Below are 22,288 nucleotides of genomic sequence, written 5' to 3'. Positions count from 1 at the left end.
TACCCCAAAAAGCCTGACGGGAGAAGGAACAGAGGTCAGAGACAGTTAAAGGACAAGTAACCAAGGAAGGGTTGATAAGTCCCCAAAGAGAGAGGAGAAAGGGGGAGGGACCAAAAGAAGAGAACAGCTTGTTCATACAAGGGGGAAACAGAGGCCCCGAAGCTCTTCTAAGATGCAAGAGGGACCCTGGCCTTTAAGTGTTTTTGAGAAGTCCTGGGCAGTCATATACAGGGCAGCCTGTGGATCTAGGAGCCATTTCTATGTTTTCTATGTCAATTTCTCTTTTTCTCAAATTTCATGTGTATGTGGGTCTTGACACCCTGTTCATCTGTATACCATGTACATGCCTTGTGCCTGCTGAGGCCAGAACGTGGGAGGGGGGTGTGTTATCTCCTAGGGTTGGAGTTACAGAGATAGATGCTTGCTATCATCTGGGTACTGGGAATTGAACTCAGGTTGTTCTCTGGAAGAGCGGACAGTGCGCTTAACCACTTCTCCAACACCCAATAATTTCTATTAAGATTGACATTCATTTATACATTTTGTGTACAATAATACATACATGTATATGCATGTGTTATAATCACATGCATAGAGATCAGAGTTCTGATATTCAGTTCTCTCCTTCCACCATGTGGATTCTGAGGACTGAAGTTGGGGCATTAGGTTTAGGGCAGGTACCTTCGCCCATTGAGCTCAGTCTTAAATAATACATCACCTCTGTCTATGACCAAATCAGATTCTAGCCACAGTGTATACAGAAACTTTCTTCATGAAACCATAGTGCTAAGTGAGTGTGTATATATACATATGTGGTATGTGTGAATGTATATGTGTTATATGTGCTTATGTATGTTATATGTGTAAGTGTGTTATGTGTGCATTTGTATGTATGTTCTATGTGTGTGTATATTATATATGCATGTGTTATATGTCTATGTTTATGTGTTTCAAATATGCATGTGTATATGTGCATGTGTGCACATGTATGAATGTGTATAAGTGCTCTATGTGCATGTGTGTATGAGTTATATGTGTACATACAGTAGTATGTGCATGTAGAGACCAGAGAGGGACATCAGTCAGGTGTCCTGATCTATCATGCACAATCTTATTCTCTTGATACAGGGTTTTCCTCCTGAACCTAGATCTAAGCTGGTAGCCCCAAAGATGCAGCCATTCTCCTGTCTCTGCCGTGTATTAGCACATGCAATCATAACTCCCTTTTAAAGGTAAATATTGGGGATTAGAAACCAGGCACTCTGACCTACTGAACCATCTCTCCAGGTCCCAGGAGATTGAAGTATAAATGTACATTAGTGCACCTGACTGTCCCAGTACACGTGCAGTTATGACTGAGCACAGCCCAAGGGAAACCTTCACGAACACAGAAAAAAGCTGAGCAGGTGACAGAGCTGGGATCTAGTCCGCCACGGGGAATTTCTTCAGCACACGTGTGCACGTTCGTGTGTATGTTCTAACTGCTCTCTTCTCCTAAACGGCTTTGTGACTGTGGCACAGTCCTCACGATCTAAACTCTCCAGAGGAGCTCCCTATCCCTTCCCTCTTGGAAGAGAAGCTATGTGAGTTTGTTACTTTACCATTTCTTCTCTGTACTAAACAACTCAGTGGTATTTATTAAAAGCTCTATTGAAAATGTTTCAAATATGCTGAATAAAATGAAAAATAATATCTCAAACAGCTGTGTTGCCATCATCCAGTGGAATAAACCTTAACATTTTGTCATAATCCTTTCACATCTGCTCTACTAAGAGTAAGAAACAGACTATCCTTTAAGGCTTCCTCCACCATCTTTGTTTTCATGCCCCCCCCCACCTTTCCTAACCGTCACATACACATGACACCAAGGAACATCGTGTCTGTGCGTGTGTCTAACACAGTCAATATTTTATATTCTACTAACTCATCCATGGGTGGTTATATTTTGACTCTTTAAATTTAAACAAGTGTTTTCAGAATGCATGCATCACTGTATAGCTTGCTTCATTTTTTTTTAGAGGAAAGACAAGTCTCTTCACCAATTAAAGCTGAGAAAACTAGGTGTCTCCGTATAGGTGAATGAAATTTGATCCGTATCTCCAAGTCTGGACCAAATCAATTAGAACTGGATCAAAGGCCTTAATGTTAAGACCTGAAAATCGGAAAGCACTGGAGGGAAACATAGGGAGTGCACTTCAGCCTACAGGCCCAGAGAAGAGGAATCCAAAGAACTGACAGACAGGATTGCAAGAAATTAAAAGGCTACGCAAAGCAAAAAGAAGAGGCAACAGTCTCCAGAGATCTTTGTCAGCTCTTCCAAGGAGCAAAATCCCTACACAGTAGAAACTCTCAAAACAAAAGACGAAAGAAAAAAATACCACAAGAGATCGCTCAATCGATTTGACGAATGAATTGAACAGCTACTTCTTAAAGGAAGAAATATAATGGCCAATAAACATTTGAATGTTTTTTCCAATACCTTTAGCGAATAGGATAAATGAAAATTAAAACTTCATTGAGGTTCCATCCCACTGGATTGGAGAATAGCTTCAGCGGTTAAGAGAAGTGGCTGCTCTTCCAGAGGACTGGAGTTTGGTCCATGGAAGGCGGCTCAGTATCTGAAACTCCATGAGACCCTGATGGCCTCTTCTAGCCTCCAGAGGTGCCTAAGTACACATTGCATATACCTACACACAACAACAACAGCAACAATAACACACAACACAAAATAAATCTTAGAAAAAAAACCAATTGAATCTCACTGTAGTCAGAAAATGATAGCACAGGTACTGGGCAAGAGACACCTTTATGTACTGGTGGGAATTGTAAGCCTGTGGGACAACCATGGGAATAAGATTGAAGGTTTATAAAGAAAAACAAAAACAAAACCCCTAAAATATAGAACCACCATATAGACCAGCTACCTAACGTCTGAGTGTACTACCAAAAGAACCGATTTTTATAATATCTCTATTCACAACGATGAGGATATGGGGCCTGCCTAGATGTGCATCAATAAATCTAAGAAGGGAACACGGTGTATATAATAGTGTAAAATTTTGCTTAGCTATACAAAAGAAATTGCATCATTTGCAGAAAATAAAAGGATGAAACTGCAGGCCATATTATGGTAAGTGAAATAAGCCAGGCTCAGGAGATTAAATAGTGGACATTTTCTTTCCTATTATAATCTAGAAATATGTGTGTATTTATACACACACACACACACATATGCATGCAAATGTATGTTACATAAAAACAGAAGGTAAGACAAGGAAATAGATCAGTGAAAGGAGAAGAAGAGATAGTGAGGAGTAAGTGTGAGCAAAGACAATGATATAAATGTAAGGATATGTCACAATGAACCCCATAATTTTATATGCTAACTAAAAATACTAATTAAAAAATTTAGTGGGCTAAAGACATGATTCAACCAGTAAAGTGCTCATCTTCTAAGCAAAGAACATGAATTCAAAGTCCAAAGACCACATAAAAAATTCTAGGTATGTAGGGACACCACCCCTAGTTGTTTCTGCCCTCTGTGCACATGTGCACACATATGTAGGCTAATGTGCACACACATGCACACGTATACAAACGTGGATATGTATGGTCCTTTGAATAGGTTTGGTCCCCATAGACTCGTGTGTTTGAATGCTTGGCTCAGGGAGTGGCACTACTAAGAAGTGTAGCCTTGTTGGAGTAGGTGTGGCTTTGTTAGTGGATGTGTGTCACTGTAAGGGTGGACTTTGAGGTCTCTTCCTATGCATAAGCACCCAAGTCAGGGGAAGGCAAACTGTCCCAAGGAAATGGGTGCCAACATTTGCTTCCTTTTTCATATTTGGATAATGTCTAAGGGGAAGAATTGTCCTAGGTAAGTTTTCCCTTTCTGTTGATATTGGTGTTTACTTGTTTACTAAGCAAATATTCTTGGACAGGGCAAATAGGAATTACTGGAAATCTTTTCCCCCTTTCCTCTTCTTTTATGTGGGACTGACTGTCATGTGGAACCTCCTGTCTACCACTTTCTGAGACCTAGACTTGTGAAAGTAAGGTCTTGAGCCCAGAGAGCTCTATGCCAGGGCAGGATCCCAAAGCTGGATCAGATAAATGAAAGTTTGCTGGCATGTTCTGCTTGCCAGATGTGGACAGACACTGAGGGCAGGGCACACGCACAGTGCGGAAGATGCCATTACTCATGGAGGCTGGAGTGACTGACAAGCAGAGTGGTCACAGACAAAGCAAGATCTGCAAGGCTCTAGCCAGAGCAGCAGCTGCCAAGGCTGAACCAGACATCTGTAAGGAAGATGAACAGTGGTCCCTGGGGACTCTCCAAATAGGTTCACCCATCTCTCTTTGCTAGATCCCTTGTCAGCAAATTTATCTTCTTTATTCTAATCCTTACTACAGCCCAGGAGACTCAGAACAGCTAATTTAGTTATAGAAAGTGCAATGCCTGTGGTTGATAGAAGGAGATATGGAACCCAGGTATACTTGCCCAGTGCTGTGACACATGCCTTTTTTTTCTTTTTCTTTCTTTCTTTTTTATTTTTTGTGGTACATTTTGTTTAATTGGATTTTTTTGATTTACATTTCAAATGTTATTTCCTTTCCCAGTTTCCCAGACAGAAGCTCCCTACCTCATCCCCCTCCCCTTCTTCTATAAGGGTGTTCTTCTCCCAAACCACTCCCCTCTCCTACCCCTCCATCCCCCGCATTCCCCTCCACGGGGGGGGGGTCCAGTCTTGGCAGGACCAAGGGCTTCTCATCCCATTGGTGCCCAACAAGGCCATCCTCTGCTACATATGCAGCTGGAGCCATGGGTCAGTCCATGTATAGTCTTTGGGTAGTGGTTCAGTCCCTGGAAGCTCTGGTTGGTTGGCATTGTTGTTCTTATGGGGTTGCAAACCCCTTCAGCTCTTTCAATCCTATCTCTAATTCCTCCAACAGGAGTCCTGTTCTCAGGTCAATGGTTTGCTGCTAGCATTCGACTCTGTATTTGTCATGCTCTGGCTGAGCCTCTCAGGAGACAGCTATAATCAGGCTCCTGTCAGCATGCACTGCTTAGCTTCATCAATATTGTCTAGTTTTGGTGGCTGTGTGTGTGTGTGTGTGTATGCTGTATAACCATTTGGGGAAGGCTCTGAATGGCCATTGCTTCAGTCTCTGCTTCAAACTTTGCCTCCATATTCTCTCCTATGAATATTTTTGTTCCCCTTTTTAAGAAGGAGGGAAGCATTCGCATTTTGGTAAACCTTCTTGAGCTTCATGTGGTTAGCGGATTGTATCTTGAGTAATTCGAGCTTTGGGGCTAATATGTACTTATCAGTGAGTGCATACCATGTGTATTTTTCTGTGATTGGGTTACCTCACTCAGGATGATACTTTTTCGTTCAATCCATTTGCCTATGAATTTCATGAAGTCATTGTTTTTGATAGCTGAGTAGTACTCCATTGTGTAGATGTACCATATTTTCTGTATCCATTCCTCTGTTGAAGAGCATCTGGGTTCTTTCCAGCTTCTGGCTATTCTAAATAAGGCTGCTATGAACATAGTGGAGCATGTGTCTTTGTTGTATTTGGAGCACCTTTTGGATATATATACCAATTTGTATCCCTTTGACCTTCTTTTGCTGTCTGATTGCTCTGGCTAGGACTTCTAGTACTATATTGAATAAGTAGGGAGAGAGTGGGCAGCCTTGTTTAGTTCCTGATCTTACTGGGATTGCTTCAAGTTTCTCTCCATTTAGGTTAATGTTGGCTACTGGTTTGCTGTATATTCCTTTTACTATATTTAAGTATGGGTCTTAAATTCCTGTTCTTTCCAGGACTTTGATTATTAAGGGGTATGGAATTTTGTCAAACGGTTTCTCAGCATCTAATGAAATGATCATGTGTTTTTTTTCGTTGAGTTTGTTTATATAGTGGATTATATTGATAAATTTCCATATATTGAATCATCCCTGCATCCCTGGGATGAAACTTACTTTATCATGACGTATGATCGTTTTGATGTGTTCTTGAATTCAGTTTGTGAAAATTTTCTTTTTTTTTTTTTTTTTTTTTTTTTTTTTGGAGCTGGGGACTGAACCCAGGGCCTTGCGCTTGCTAGGCAAGTGCTCTACCACTGAGCTAAATCCCCAACCCCAGTTTGTGAAAATTTTATTGAGTATTTTTGCATTGATATTCATAAGGGAAATTGGTCTGAAGTTCTCTTTCTTTCTTGGGTCTTTTTGGTTTGGGTACAAGCATAATTGTAGCTTCATAGAAGATATTGGGTAGTGCTCCATCTGTTTCTATTTTTGTGGAATAGTTTGGACAGTATTGGTATGAGGCCTACTATGAAGGTCTGATAGAATTCTGCATTAAACCCATCTGGTCCTTGGCTCTCTTTGGTTGGGGGACTTTTAATAACTGCTTTTAATTTTTTAGGAGTTGTGGGTTTGTTTAGATGGTTTTTCTGTTCCTGATTTAACTTTTGTACCTGTGCTATTTGTCTAGAAAATTGTCCATTTCCTCCAGATTTTCCAGTTTCATTGAATATAGGCTTTTGTAGTATGATCAGATGATTTTTTTTTAATTTCCTCAGATTCTGTTGTTATGTCTCCCTTTTCATTTCTGATTTTGTTAATTTGGACACACTCTCTGTGCCCTCTGGTTAGTCTGGCTAAGGGTTTATCTATCTTGTTGATTTTCTCAAAGAACCAGCTCCTGGTTTTGTTGATTCTTTGTATAGTCCTTTTCGTTTCTATTTGGTTGATTTCAGCCCTGAGTTTGATTATTTCCTGCCTTCTACTCCTCTTGAGTGTATTTTCTTCTTTTTGTTCTAGAGCTTTTAGGTGTGCTGTCAAGCTGCCAATGCATGCTCTTTCCTATTTCTTTTTGGAGGCACTCAGAGCTATGAGTTTTCCTCTTAACACTGCTTTCATTGTGTCCCATAATTTTGGGTATGTTGTACCTTCATTTTCATTAAATACTAAAAATTCTTTAATTTCTTTCTTTATTTCTTCCTTGACCAAGTTATCATTGGGTAGAGAGTTGCTCAATATCAATGTATATGTGGGCTTTCTGTTGTTTTTGTTGTTGTTGAAGACCAGCCTTAGTCAGTGGTGATCTGATAGGTGATATTTCAATCTTCTTGTATCTGTTGAGGCCTGTTTTGTGACATACTATATGATCAGTTTTGGAGAAGGTACCCTGAAGTGCTGAGAAGAAGGTATATTCTTTTGTTTTAGGATGAAATATTCTGTAAACATCTGTTAAATCCATTGGTTCATAACTTCTGTTAGTATCTCTATGTCTCTGTTTAATTTCTGTTTCCGTGATCTGTCCATTGATGAGAGTGAGGTGTTGAAATCTCCTACTATTATTTTGTGAGGTGCAATGTGTGCCTTGAGCTTTAGTAAGACTTTTTTTATGAATGTAGGTGCCCTTGTATTTGGAGCATAGATAGTTATGATTGAGAGTTCATCTTTTTGGATTTTTCCTTTGATGAATATGAAGTGTCCTTCCTTATCTTTTTTTTTAAATTGTGTTTATTTCATGTGTATGAGTACACTGTCCCTGTCCTCAGACACATACCAGAAGAGGGCATTGGATCCCATTACAGATGGTTGTGAGCCACCATGTGGTTGCTGGGATTTGAACTCAGGACCTCTGGAAGAGCAGTCAGTGCTCTTAACTGCTGAGCCATCTCTCTAGCCCCCTTATCTTTTTTTGATGACTTTTGCTTGAATGTTGACTTTGTTTGATATTAAAATGGCTACTCCAGATTGTTTCTTCGGACCATTTGCTTGGAAAGTTGTTTTCCAGCCTTTTTCTCTGAGGTAGTGTCTGTCTTTGTTCCTGTGGTGTTTTTCCTGTATGCAGTAAAATGCTGGGTCCTCTTTACGTATCTAGTCTGTTAGTATATGTCTTTTTATTGAGTAATTGAGTCCATTGATATTTAGAAATATTAAGGAATAGTGATTATTGCTTCCTGTTATTTTTGTTGTTAGAGGTGGAATTATATTTGTGTGTCTCTTGTCTTTTGGTTTCGTTGCAAGGAGATTACTTTCTTACTTTTTCTAGGTGTAGTTTCCCTTCTTGTGTTTGGATATTCCATCTATCCTTTGTAGGCTGGATTTTTAGAAAGACCTTGTGTAAATTTAGTTTTGTCATGGAATATCTTGGTTTTCCCATCTATGTTAATTGAGAGTTTTGCTGGATATAGTAGCCTGGGCTGGCATTTGTGTTCTCTTAGGGTCTATATGACATCTACCCAGGATCTTCTGACTTTCATAGTCTCTGGTTAGAAGTCTGGTGTAATTCTGATAGGTCTACCTTTATATGTTACTTGACCTTTTTCCATTACTGCTTTTAATATTCTTTCTTTGTTTTGTGTGTTTGGTGTTTTGACTATTATGTGACAGGAGGAATTTCTTTTCTGGTCCAATCTATTTGGAGTTCTGTAGGCTTCTTGTATATTTATGGGCATCTCTTTCTTTAGGTTAGGGACTTTTTCTTCTAGAATTTTGTTGAAGATATTTACTGGTCCTTTAAATTGGGAGTCTTCTTCACCCTCTTCTATACCTATTATCCTTAGTAAGGTTTGTTCTTCTCACTGTGTCCTAGATTTCCTGAATGTTTTGGGCTAGGAGCATTTTGCATTTTACATTATCTTTGATGGTTGTGTCAATGTTTTCTATGGTATCTTCTGTCTCTGAGATTCTCTCTTCTATCTCTTATATTCTGTTGGTGATGCTTGCATCTATGACTCCTGATCTCTTTCCTAGGTTTTCTATCTCCAGTGTTGTCTCCCTTTTGTGTTTTCTTTATTGTTTCTTTTTCCATTTTTAAATCCTGGATGGTTTTCAATTCCTTCACCTGTTTGGTTGTGTTTTCTTGTAATTCTTTAAGGGATTTTTGTTGTTCCTCTTCCAAGGCTTGTTTACTTCTGTTGTCCTGTATTTCTTTAAGGGAGCTATTTATATCCTTCTTAAAGTCCTCTATCATCATCATGAGATGTGATTTTAAATCTGAATCTTGCTTTTCTGGTGTGTTTGGATATCTAGTATTTGCTTTGGTGGGAGAATTGGGCTCCGGTGATGCCATGAATTCTTGGTTTCTGTTGCTTCGGTTCCTGCACTTGCCTCTAGACATCAAGTTGTCTCTGGTGTTAGCTTGTCTTGCTGTCTCTGACAGTGGCTTAACTCTCCTGTAGGCCTGTGTGTCAGCGCTCCCGTAGACCTGTTTTCTTTTAGCCAGATCTGGGAACAGAGAGCTGCTCCTGGATTTGTGTTACCAGAAGCCTGCACTCGAGTTGCTTGGCACAGAAGAGTTGGTCTTACCTCTGCTCTCAGGGGTGTAGGCTTTCTTGGGGACTGGCTTTCAGCTCTAGGTGCAGGCAGAATCCCGAAGGGTCCTGCGCCTGACTGCTCCTTGGTCCTTGTGCTCAGAGGGCACAGATGACACTAGGCAGTTTCCTCTTGGGCAGGAATGTGGGAGAAAGTAATCTCCTCTGAGTTCTCAGGATTGTCCCTACTTCTGAGGGTCCACCTCTCTCCCCCACAGGATTTGGATGCAGGGAGCTATGGGACCTGTTCAATTCAGTTTTGGGCACCGGCAGAAACCATCAGGTTCCTGCTGCTGACTGATCCTATATTCCTGTATCCAAAGGTCACTATGCAAGTTCCTCTTGGGCCACGATTGTGAGAAGATGTGTCTCCCCTGAGCCCTCAGAATTGTCCATACTTCTGGGAGTTCAGCTCACTCCCCCATGGGATTTGGGTGCAGGGAGCTGTGTGACCAGTTCAGTTCCCATACACCTTTTAAAGACACACATACACTGTGCTGTTTGTCCCTAAAGCCTTTTCAGAAGAACGTTTATAGAAAATATGGGTATCTGTAAAACGTTGTCCTAAAGCGGGTCTAGAGAGGGATAATGTGTCTACTATCCTATTCCATCTGCCAAGGACTGCCAGGTAAGCCTCCTTACATGTGCTCTATTGTGCCAGGAAGGGATGGAATTGGGGTTCAAACAGACACAGCCAATAGGTAGGGTACCAGGCAAGTCTTCCTCAAGGTTCCTGAAGTTCTTGGATAAGTCCTGCTGAGGCCTCTCCAGGGAGAGAGTAGCAAAGCTGTGTATGTGGAGAAAGTGTCCCAGGCACTGTCTCCATGTCCTCATTCCTGGGTACATGACTGTTCATTCCATTTTTCTCGGCTGCTGATAAGCATCTTATTAGTAAGCTTTTGTTTTGAAACCCGCACCCTGTGGGATCTCATAGTCCTGTCTCATGTCCTGTCTCCCCTGTCTGTACCTTGGAGCACATGTTTCCTCATTGCTGTCTGGGGATGATACTGTCAACAAGGAAGCTAGGGAAGGGCAGGACAGCCAGGAGAGGGACAGTGTGTAGGACAGGTAGACTTAGCTTCCTTCTTTGCCCCATTCTCTCTTGCCAAGACCTCAACTTCTTGTCTGTGATAACAAAGTGCACTTGTTTTCAACAGCTGGAGTGAGAAACAATGAAATGACTTCAGATCAGATTGCTGTAGGCATAAGCACATTGATCTGAAGGCAAACTCCAGGCATAGACATTAAGAAGCTTAAAATCCAGAAGTTCTGACCTGTTCCTACACAGCTCGGCTGAAAGCAGCCCCTTCTCCTATCTGCCACTGGCAGTTGACATTGGACCATTAGATTGATCTCTCTCTCTCTCTCTTTCTCTCTCTCTCTCTCTCTCTCCTTTCACTTTTCAAATAAGACCTACAAGCATCTCATGAATGTGTGGTTTTGGATAACATGCTGGTTACATAATGGCAAGTAAGCAAGATATAATGTCATCCTACAGTACAGAAAGGCACGAGAGACAGAGACAGAGAGAGAGAGAGACAGAGAGAGAGAGAGACAGACAGACAGACAGACAGACAGAGGATATGAGGGACGTGGGAGTACTGAGAGCCAGATGTTGGATGTCAAGGTACCTACAGTTTACAGAGTATCCGAGCACAATAGTAGGAAGCAAATTGGAAGTAGGGATGCAGAAATAGTTTCCCTTCACAAGGATCTTGGCAAGTTTATTCATGACTGATTATCTTCCTGTTACTTAAAGGGCTGTTTTTCATGTCTAACCCAGGCTCTGCTATCTTCAGGACACTTCTTTTTGTAACAAGTGTCAACTGATTTTTAAGAGGGTCAAGAGCATCCAAGAAAAACCTCACTGGGTAATAGTTCCATGTCCTTAGCTTTACCAGACAGGGATGTGGGAACATCGCATGTACTTTAGAGCTGATGAGCTCCTTTCTTTCTGCCTCTTCTCCCATTTGAACATTAACTCTCAGCTTCCTCTGGCTCTTCCTCTTGGCCCACAGAGAGACATCATTCTCCCGTAGCAAAACCAGTGTTGCTTCTTAATGGCTTCCTCGGCTTCTTTCCTTAGTGCCTGTAACTCCACTGCTTAACAGGGTTGGTCCTAGACTGTGTGGCTCAGAATAAGGGCTTCCCCAGCCCTCCTCATCCTTACTTCTATACTCAAAGCTTTCACTCTACGAGCCATCTCCCTGTTTTGTCTCAGTGACACTATGCTCCATTCTACCCTTCCTACCTTGATGCTGGCCTTGGCTTCTCAGTATTATCTTACCACATATATCCAGGCGGTTCTAGAAAAAGGGTGGGCAAAGATATTACAGAGGTGTGTCTAAGGACACAGAGTTCCAAAATGCCCACTATCATAATAGTCAAGGTTTAGGGAGACATATGCGATGAGGAGCAAATGACACAGACCAATAATCAGCATTTTAGAAGTGAATCTGCTTTCTGATGACTGAGCAGGGTTTCTGTGGCTTGTTCTCTGTGGTAGAATTTGGGCTAAGAAGACCTTGCAGTGACCAGAATTGTCCAAATAGAAACTTGGAGACTATGGACAAAGTGACTTTTCTCAGAGTCTTTGATAACATGATAACTTCCCTGCATTTCTTCAGCATCTTCATCCGGATTATTTCCAGCACTGTGAATATTCTCATTCCTAGCACCTCCATCATTGCCATTATTATCTTCTTCCTCACCAGTATCCCAATGTTGCCAAACTCTTTGTGTTGTATCATCATCATCTTCACCACCACCACCACCACCACCACCACCACCACCACCACCACCACCACCACCATCACCATCATCATCATCAGATGATGATACTGGAAAGACATGTTCTATGAACCAATTTCTGTGTTGTGTACTTTACAGAAATTACCTTACTTAATGGCCACATCAAGTCTAAAGCATTGGTTTCTTTCTTTCTTTCTTTTTTTTTTTTTTGGTATTTGCAGATGAGAAAAAGAAAGCACACATTAGTTCATTTGTGAACACACAGGTCTTAACACCCCAGAACACACATGCTGACTCTGCTGGATGGAGCTGTGCCTCCCTGACACACAGACTGCCTCAAGGGGAGGAAGCAAACACACATTCAACAAGCCATCACAGAGGTGCTTTGAAAAGGAGCAAGCAACCAGTCTTGCCATAAATTGCAGATATGTTGATACCAGGGAAGTTCATATCCAATCCCAATCATATGGAGACAAGTCTGTCTTTCAGCACACACACATTCCAGCTTGTTAAACTGCGATGACCAGGCTTTTTTTTTTTATATGAAAATTTGTTATGTTTTACAGATCTAATGCAATGATTGGAAGATAAAAGGGCTCCCTTTTCTTATTTTCTTAGAAAGACCTGGCTGTTTAAATCCTTTGTCTGGTAATATATACAAGGGAGTTTATTAATGAAAATCAAGTTATCTGTTTAAATGTCAGCTGAGAGATTGAGGGGAGAGACAGACGTGACTGCTTATCTTCAGTAGGACACACTGAGACCAAATAGAGGATTAAGAGCATCGTGGTCTTCTGCAGATGAATCTGCAGTTTTACTTTGGGCTGAAATTGTTTCTGTCTAACTAAAGCTCTTCGAAGATTCAATGCCACTATTACTGTTTTGGAGACAAGGAGAGAAGAGGAGGTGAAAAGCTCCCTTATAAATCATTTCTCAAAAGAAAAACCTTGGCTGAGCAAAGACATTTCTGTTTAAGAGCAGGTGAACGAAAGAGTTCCCCCATAGGCAGCACATTAAGACTTTGCTTAGAACTAAACTAATCTGTTCTGATGAAAGCTGGACATTCCTCGTGGCCTGGATCTAATGAAAATGTCAGTGCTTTCTGCTGTATAAAAACTGACAATTCAGTAGCTTTACAGGAGCTATTCAATGTTTATCATCACTTATAAAAGCTCAAGTGCAGACAAAGGGAAGGGCAGCAGAAGAAATCAAGTCACTTTGCTCAGAACTGCAAAGGGCCCATGATCCATGACTGTGTTATTTTTTTATTACAAGTAAGCCTCGGGCAACAGAAGGCCTTGGGAAAGGCATGTTGGGGATCTATACTCTTCGATACAATCATTGTGATGAGCATGTTTTACACTTTCATTTATACTTCTCGCTATTAAGGACAAAGGCTTGGGGAACCAGAATACTAGAGAAGATCCATAAAGAGTGTTTTAAGAACATCAATGGACGGGGGAGATAGTTCCCAAATTCTGTGTTAGATCTTATCTAAGCTACTAAAAAGAAAAACTATGTAACTTCAGGACCAATAGAAGGGAAATTAGAAAGCTAAGAAAGCACCATCAACTCAAACAGGGCAGTAAAGCAGGAAAAAGAAGAAAAAAAAATTAAGTAAAATGTGCAAAATACTGTACAATAAACATGAATAGCTTAAATTTAGCCACTAAAAGACAGAGACATAAGTAATTTTTCTTAAAAACTATGCATTAAAAAAAGACCACTGAAAGACAAAGCCTAGAAAAATGAAGATGGAAACAGATATACAAACCAAAATGATGTTACATCAGCAATGTTATTAGATAAAGTTTAATGCTAAAGGCATCAATAGGGAGAAAGGGTGATTTAAGGACCAGTCAGAAACAGTGGCAATGGTAGATAAGATTCCTACCCCTAGTAAAGTATACTCTAAAATAAAGAAATCAAAATTGACAGGATTACTAAAAAAATCATCAAGAACCTCAACCATTTTGAACACTTTCACTTTATGTCTCCCTGAAACTGAGCAATTAATGATGAAGGCACTAATGGGGATTTGGAAGATTTCAGTCACATAATTTAGTAATTTTAATAGAAAAATATGCATTATCCTCACATGCATATGGAGTGACACTGAACTGTGTCAACACATCCTAAGACACAGAACAATATACTTGATACCTGCACTGTCTTAAAACTGTATCCTGGATGTGCTAGAACATGCCTATAATCCCAGTACTCAGGAGAGTGAGGTAGAAGGATTAAAAGTCAGCCAATGCTGTGTATAACGAATCCCAGGTCATCCTGGGATACACGGGCAGGCTTAGTGAAAACAAATGAAAAGAACAAAAAAAAAATGAAGAAAGAATACTAAACTTCAGAACTTCACACATTAAGATCAACTCACACAGTTCTCAGTCTGGAAAGCAAATTTCATTTCCCAAGGTATGTCTCTGTATTCTAGCTCTTCATAAAAACCACTTCTGACCAGCTTAGGCCCATTTGCTTCTTGGTAACTCTGCTGTGCTTTCTTTCTGTAACTTACTCAAGGCATTGCCATCTTGAGTTACTTCCTCATTTACTGCACTCAGTCTTACTGAAATGGAAGTGATGTGCAATATTTATCCCCTGGCTTGAAGGCTTGCACATAATAGATCCTCGGTGAACATTTGCAAATGCCTGCCTGTCTCTCTGTGGCCTGTGGTGGTCCTAGCTCTTCAAAGACTTCAAAACCTATATTGTGCCATAAGATTATCTGTGATGCATTTTCAAGAAGAAATGATGAGTGAATCTGTCATCATGCCTGAAGTATGTTGTAGGTGCCAAATAATTGTCTGTTGAGTAAATGATTAAACTATTATTTCCATGTGGCAGCAGCTACCTGATACCGTGAGAAGCCATGTTGCCTGTTTAAAGCTCTATCATAGTAACTGAAGAATCTGATTCTTGATGTTTCTCCCATGTGGCCTCTATCCCTTCATTGTATCGCATCCTGCCTTGCAGGAGGCTTCAAATGCAGACACAGAAGACAACTTGTAGTTTCTTTTCCACTAACCTGTTCTGTTAATTCTATCTAGATATTAGACCTTGTCAAATCAATTAAAATCGATGCATTTGTTTCTTAAAACAGCCACACACCAGCACCAGGACTGTACTGCCCAATTAAAAACAGAAAGGATGGGGTGTAGAACAACAGCTTGATAACTCAGAATCAGAAGTATGTGATGATGCCAGACCAATGGTTAGAGGAGGAGGAGGAAGAATCACCGTGTCACTCTAGACAAATTGCTTGTCTGCCTCTAAGCCTACAAAACAGTTATAATGTTGCTATGTACTTCAGAAGCTGCAATAGGGACTAATGAGATCATTAGCCTACTAAATACAGTAAACTCTAACAACCTTCATAAGACTTCTGGCCTTGACAAGATGCACTCATAGCTACTTTGTATTAGTTTCCAAGTTTTCCTAACGAAACCTGGGCATGGTGCAATCCACCTGTAACCCCTTTACACAAGAGGCTGAGGCAGGAGGATTTCGAGTTTGAGACCTGATTATCAGACTGAGTCACATACTGAGGCTTTGTCTCAGAAAACCTAAGGGTTTTAAATACTGGTAAGGGTGGAATTCTCGCCTACCTCATGTAAGGCCTACATACCTATTCATGGCATTGCAAACCAACCATAAAGCCTAAGCAGTCACCTTATTAAGCTGTCCTCTGAGTCTCTTCTGGAGATTCACCATTAAGATGAAATGTCTCTTAATGTTCCTTTGAATCTGCTCCTTACTAAAGTATAGCTATAACAATCCCAGCCAATATCACATGTATTTGTTAAGTGGCCTTTTGACTGAGACTTCAAGAAGATGATGGGGATAGATGCTGGAAGGGTGGTCAAGATAACATGGATAATAAAGGGACAGATTATCTGGGACATTTTTCTCTAGCCTGACTCTCCTTCCTCAGAAGCAACTATTCTAGAATGCAAATTTTCCATCATAAATGTCTGCTAGTCAGATTTGTTCTAACACCATGGCCACAGGTGGGAGCCAAGGAGTCCCCTAGATAGTTGAATATCCAAAGAGTATGAACAAGCCTTATATTGGTTTCTGAACCCAGAAGCAGAGCTATTTTGATGGTGACTCTCCTTAAACATCAGAAAATGCTGGAGGGCTATCCCCAAGAGTTTCCTACAGTCTAACCCTGCTTTTTTATTCAAGCAAAGACAGCAAAGATATTCAGTAATATTCTTCAATGCTGTCTTTAAAGTTGGAAATGTTCTCCATTTTTAGAAGTCACAATATTGTCTATACACATAGTAGAGAAACTGCCACACAATATCGTCATGGTTTAGAGCTGACTGTGCATGCTCCCCCCCACCCCGTGTATGTATGTGTGCATGTGCATGTGCATGTGCCTGTGTATGTGTGTCTTCCAAAGAGCTTCAGATATCAGGTGAGGAGATACTTATATAAAAGGCAGACTGTATTTTCTTCAAGACAGAGTCTTCGAATGCCAGTGTTGTTGACATTTTGGGCCAGATAATTCTGTGAGAAGGTTATGCTCAGTAATACAATGATTATCCATGTCTTTCCTCCTTTGGATAATGAGAACACAGGCCTGCTCCCCAAACTTTGAATTATGGCAAGCAAAAAATGACTCAGAAAATTGCTAATTATAATTATGCCAGAGGTAGACAAAACAGTCCCCAACTAAAACACCTCTGTTTCAAGCTTTCTCCTTGTTACCCTACTTCTGATACCATGCTTCTTGAGAAGATCTTCACAACATACAAAAAAGCAGGAATCAGTCTGACCTAGGTAAGTCTCAATTATTATACTCATCTTCATATGTATGAAGTGTTGGTTAGTTTGGCAGTAAGGGCGACTTTTGTCTTTTGCTCCTCAGGTCTGATCTTTATTGGGAGCTGTGGGGATGAAGCCCGCCTTGCACTGTTCCACCCCTACCAAGAGCCAACAACGTGACTGCTGGTACACCACATCCATCTCTGGGGCTCAGTTTCCCTGTTGCTGACAGTGCTTTTATGGGGGGCTGATTCAGTTGTAGGTCCAAGATGGAAAACAGAAGAAGGTGTCTATCATTTACCACCATTAAAAAGGCAGTGATGGGACCACAGCCAGGATGAAAGGCAGTGACCGGCTGAATCATTAGAAAATAGTGAAGAAGAGGTTGTGACAGTAGTTGTAAATTTGTAAATTTATCCTAGAAGATGGAGATGTAATCTAGCTCTCCTAGATGATGGATGGATACAGGAATTAGATCCCAAGAACCCAAAGATAAGAGATGCTCCAGCAGACAAGGCCCAAACTGAGCAGAGCAGAGATAAGCGCACGCAGATGGAGAACACATGGGTGTAGGGGATGGAAGGCACATGGAAAAGAGACAAGCACTAGAAATAATTTGGCATAAGGCAATAAAAACCATCCGTAAGGATCTACTAAGCAAATAACAGGTGGCTTGGAAGGGTGCAGATCTATGGTCTTCAGAAGACAGCAAGGCTGGAAGTGCTACCCATCACGTAGAAGGGGACGCTAGCATCTGTTCCTGCTACCATTTCAGTCCAGCTTTTAGCTGATATGACTTGAGTACATTTCACTTGGATACTGGACTGTAATGGTTTGACTTAGGACATCTTCCCATTTGCTCACCTATTTGTACATTCAGTTTCTAGTCATGGGTGCTGTTTAGGGGAGGTAGAGCCTTGTTGGAGGAAGTACGTCACTGGGGCTGAGCTTTGAGATCAAAAGCCTCATACGCCTTCTCTCTGCGTTGGGCTTGCATTACAAGATGTCCGCTCTCAGCTCCTTGCTCCTGCTGCCCTGCCTGTCACGTGCTGATATGCCTTCCTGCCCTGACTGACTCCTATTCTTCTGGACCTATCAGCTAAAATAAACTCTTCCCTCTCTAAGTTGTCCTGCACACTGTGTCTTATCCCAGCAACAGAAAAGCAAACACTACGTACAGGAAGCTGCACAGCCGCAGCCGAGTACTCAGACAGTAGAGTCATGGCATTGTCTGCTTTGCTCACCTGGACTTACCACGCAGAGGAGTGGACTGGCTGTGCTTGAGCAATAGTGAGCCTCCCCCGATATCCCCATTGAGGAGGCTTAAGGTACTGAGGAGACTCTCTTCTTCCCAGGGAGGGAATTCGGGGAAGCCATACTTTCCCTAAGCCCATGGCTCATTCTCCCTCTTTGCAGCTCACACTGACTCCTTGGTCTTTGGTAGATCACAAATAAGGACCATCCTGATGAACACGTGATGTCCAAAACCACGGGTGCTGCACTCATAGAGCAATAGCCTGTTCCTATGGATACATAGTTGGGAAGACTCAAAAAGAAACACACCCAAATTCGTTGTCCTTATCCTCAGATGCCAAAGGTCTAGGTCTTCAAGAACCCCAGCTCAATTTGAGACCTGGAATCCAATCTGCCTTCTAAACGACAAGCCAAATGTTAATTTTTCTCCTTAAAAAGAATCCCAAGATATATTTTTACATTCTATAAAAATCCAACTGGATGCTTTATTCCCAAAGTACATGTTTCCTTAATGCTGTGAAGGTCCACATACATAGTTTTTTGTTTTTTGTTTTTTGTTTTTTTTTCAAAAAAAAAAATTCTAAGCAGATGTGGTAGTCATCATTTTTACTGAAAATAAACTAAAATGGCAAGAATCCTGTATTAGCTCCACCCATTGTGTCTATCTGACAGTGTGACAATGATGTCAAAGTGGGATCTCCTGCCTATTGATTCAGTTCCTAGTGCTCCTACTTAGCCAACTCACTCATGAGATACCCATGAGGCCAATAAAACTCATGAGACTAAGAAGAACTCCACTATGTTTCCTATGTTCTTAATGACTTGACAATTAGCCTCAATGATGCTAATAAAGCCAACCTTTATACCGTTATATGAGTGCATCTGTCTATCTCTATATTTGTATATGAATGTATCGACCAATGGGAACAAAGGGATTGGGCCAAGTCTACTTCATGAAAAAGAGGTAAAGTCCATCATGGTGCTTTGCTGGTCTCTGATTCCTCCTTTGCTTCTATGCTGCTGCTGCTGGACTGCACATAGACACACGCTTTAGGGTCTCAAAAAGAAAGGCTGGGGTAATGCTGAGAGCATCAGAAGAGTGAGCAAATGGTATGGGAAACAGACGGAAGGGGGGCAGAGGAGCATGGCAGGCCCCGAAGGACAGGCAAACCTTTATACTCGTTATAAGAACAAAATGAAACCACCTGGAGGAGTTTAGGGAGTGAGTCCGTCCTATAATTTGCATTATTTGAAGATTACTCTACTTATCTGACTGATGAATTTATGCTTTATGTGTTGATGGAGATCAAGTTGCTGGAGAAGAATACTTGGTTAGGTCCCTTCAATGTCCCCACAACACAAACTGGTAGAACTAATGGCTTTGATAGCCTTGTGTACATCTGAGCACCAAAGATACCTCCAAGCTCAGGTTGCTGGGCCCCAGAAAGTTTCAGAATCACTAGATCCAGGTGAGTCTAAAGATTTATCTGAGGCATCCCCATGTGATACAGGGAAGCATTGCACCTGTGTTAAGTCTAGTGACTAAATTGGCCAAAGGAGGGACAGAAATACTGTGTAAGACAGAATGGGGGAGCTAAGCAGTCATTTGAGGGTGACTAGAACAGTAACAACTGACTCTAACTACTCCTCTTCTTTTCCAAATTATTCACTTTGTGAAATTCTATGATGGCAACAGCAAAGGAACAAACATGCCCCACACAGAAGTATTCTGAAAGGAAACATCATAGTGATGAGAAAAGACAAGACCCTTCAGAGACTGCACTGCCTAGTTTCATTGTATATTAAATGTCATTCACATATATTTGCAGAAGAGTGTGATTTACATGTGTAGGCATTATTAACTGACTCAATCTAGAGGGGGCATGAGGTGGTGATCTATCCCCTTGGTACTATTCCAAAACTAACAGTCAAATTAAACTTTCCTGAGAACTTAGATATAAAGATCATCATGGCCCATGCTATTTGACTCTAAGTGCATGATGTCTGTGAACACACAAACTATACAACGAAGTAGCCTACAAGTGCTTTCCTAGAAGAACCATTTAGGATGTCAAACTCGGGAGCTTATTTTGCTAAGAAATACAATCTCAAAACTGCAAAGTAAATGAGACATAGAATAGGGGGACATTAAAGAGACATAACAAAGGAATGCAGGGGAAAGCTGGGTGCAGCCTGCCACCCAGGAAACCACAGCCAAGGACTTGCATCCCCTAATGAGTTTACTTGGTTCTGTATGGTGGAGCTGTGGTTCCCCCATGAAAAGGGTAGGTCGATCTACCCAGAAATTGGTATTGTGGACCAGTCAAAAATGAGCAGTTAACATTCAAGGACAGTTCGGAGTTTAGGGGTTCAGTTGGCTGAGGCTCGAAGTGTCATGGGTTCATGTTTTGATTTTTTTCAAGGAAGAAGCTGGTTAGACACGTTTCAGGCTTGGGCAAGTCTGCACTTAAACACAGAGGGGTGTTCTTGAGTGAAATGACATCTACTCAATAGGAACTTAGGACCTCTCTAGTATGACATCATTTGGAAGGTTGAAACAAAAAGGGCCTTGGCGAGAAAACAGTCAATGTAGCACTGACAAGTGGTCGTCCTCTCTACAGCATAGCCAGATGCAGAAATGGTGCAGCTACCAAGGGAGCACTGTCGTAAGTTATAGTGTGTGTTTGCTGGGCTTGGATCAACAGTCCAGGATGATGGGAATCATGGAACAGTTTGGCTATGAATATAAAAGTAGAGTATAATCCGTATACTCCAGCCCAAAAAGTGAAGTACAAATGAGTCCCCAAATCCAAAGTCATTATTCGCTCTCTCTTAACCCCAGCACTCTACGTTAACTACTGTTACCCACCTCCAAAAGGGTAAAAGTGAACACTGGACCCGCTCCGATGTCACAAGGCCACCGGATCCTCCCCGCTGTCTCCCTCCTCCTCTTCTTCTGTACAGACAGGTAAAGTTGGATCTCTTGAAGGAACTGGGGGCTCGCACTCTAGGCAAAGGTTGGACAGGTGATCAATGTACAGCATGAGATTTGGCTGTGCCTACGCGTGCCTCCGACAGAGCTGGATCATCTAGGGCAATGAAAACCGTAAGCGACAAGAAAGCAGTATTAACAGCAGGGGCTGGGAACCAGCGGGCAGCACACGCAGCTCCCCGAAACCCCCAGCAAGCATCCTTCCTCTCGTTTCTTCACTCCACACACTCAAGCACTGTGCCAGGCTCCGGGTGGAAAGAGGGGTGGGGGATACACACAGAGGCCCTGCCCTTGAGAGGCTTATTGGGTACCGGGGAGACCAATGAGACAGGTAATCACAGGACAGTAGAGTTGAGAACCTAGAGCACAAAGGCAGCCAGTCCAGAAACAGAGAGGTACCTGAATAGTCTGGGGAGGTTTCCCAGAAGTGGCATTTAATATCAAACCTGAAACTTGAAAGGATTGGGGTGGGTCAGCACAGGCAGAATTCCTGAGACAAAAGATCAGAGAAGCAAGGGCAGGGGCTGGGAAGTCTACGCCTCATGGTTCTACACCAATCAGGATCACCCAGATTTGGTATCTGCTGCTCTCACCCTGAGACACTCTCCATAAGCCAGTTGCATTTCTACCTCTGCTAGGATCTCGCCAAAGGAAATATCTTAGGAAGTCACTGTTTCTATAAGAAGTGAGAAGAAACCCATGGTATGGAGTCTGCTTTATAAAGCTCACGTAAAGGTGCTAAGCTTCTTTTGAGGTTGTTGAGTTTAATGGTCTGACTCAGAAGCACCAAGATCCTCCTTTGGCTCTCCTACTGTGCACTCTTCCTCTTAAGTCACTGGGAATCGGCAGAAGGAACATTTCATGCCTCCTCACCTTGGTGTTTCTCATCTCTAAAAAGCTCACCACAGGCATAATCCCTCCCTCCCACTTGCCTTTAGGCAATTAAGAGAAACCAGTCAGCTGATGAAGCCAGTGCTGTCAGAGGCCTCCACATTCGGAACAAACCAAACCCAACCAAACCAAACCAAAACAAACCAAAAGAAAACAAAACCAAAGCTCGTGGGCGTCCCAGCAGCTTGAATGTTGCCCTATGGTTCTAGCTGCTGTGGTCGCTCTAGGGTTCTAGCTGCTCGTGCTTTATGAAAGAAACCTTTGTAAGGTGTAGTTTAAGAAAA

General features: G+C 41.7%; 1 protein-coding gene across 15 annotated transcripts in view; it reads right to left on the bottom strand.

Annotated features, from left to right (window-relative positions):
• The window catches only part of Erc2 (ELKS/RAB6-interacting/CAST family member 2), an 883,982-nt gene that overhangs the window by 77,156 nt on the left and 784,538 nt on the right, over positions 1–22,288 (bottom strand). Inside the window, exon 19 of one of the 15 annotated variants that reach the window (XR_004389747.1) lies at positions 20,991–21,210. The exons of 13 other annotated variants lie outside the window; for them this stretch is intronic. Coding sequence is in view for 1 of the 2 variants with exons in the window: in XM_032918665.1 (XP_032774556.1) it covers positions 21,181–21,210 (30 nt within the window). In the remaining variant the exon portion in view is untranslated. Of the gene's footprint in view, positions 1–20,231; positions 21,211–22,288 lie in introns of those variants that run through there. One more of the 15 variants, XM_032918665.1, reaches the window with a different exon arrangement.

Source organism: Rattus rattus, chromosome 13 (assembly GCF_011064425.1).
Source record: "Rattus rattus isolate New Zealand chromosome 13, Rrattus_CSIRO_v1, whole genome shotgun sequence".
In the NCBI taxonomy this organism is placed as follows: Eukaryota; Metazoa; Chordata; class Mammalia; order Rodentia; family Muridae; genus Rattus; species Rattus rattus.
Note: the sequence above shows the minus strand (reverse complement) of the source record. Positions and strands in the feature narration are given on the sequence as shown.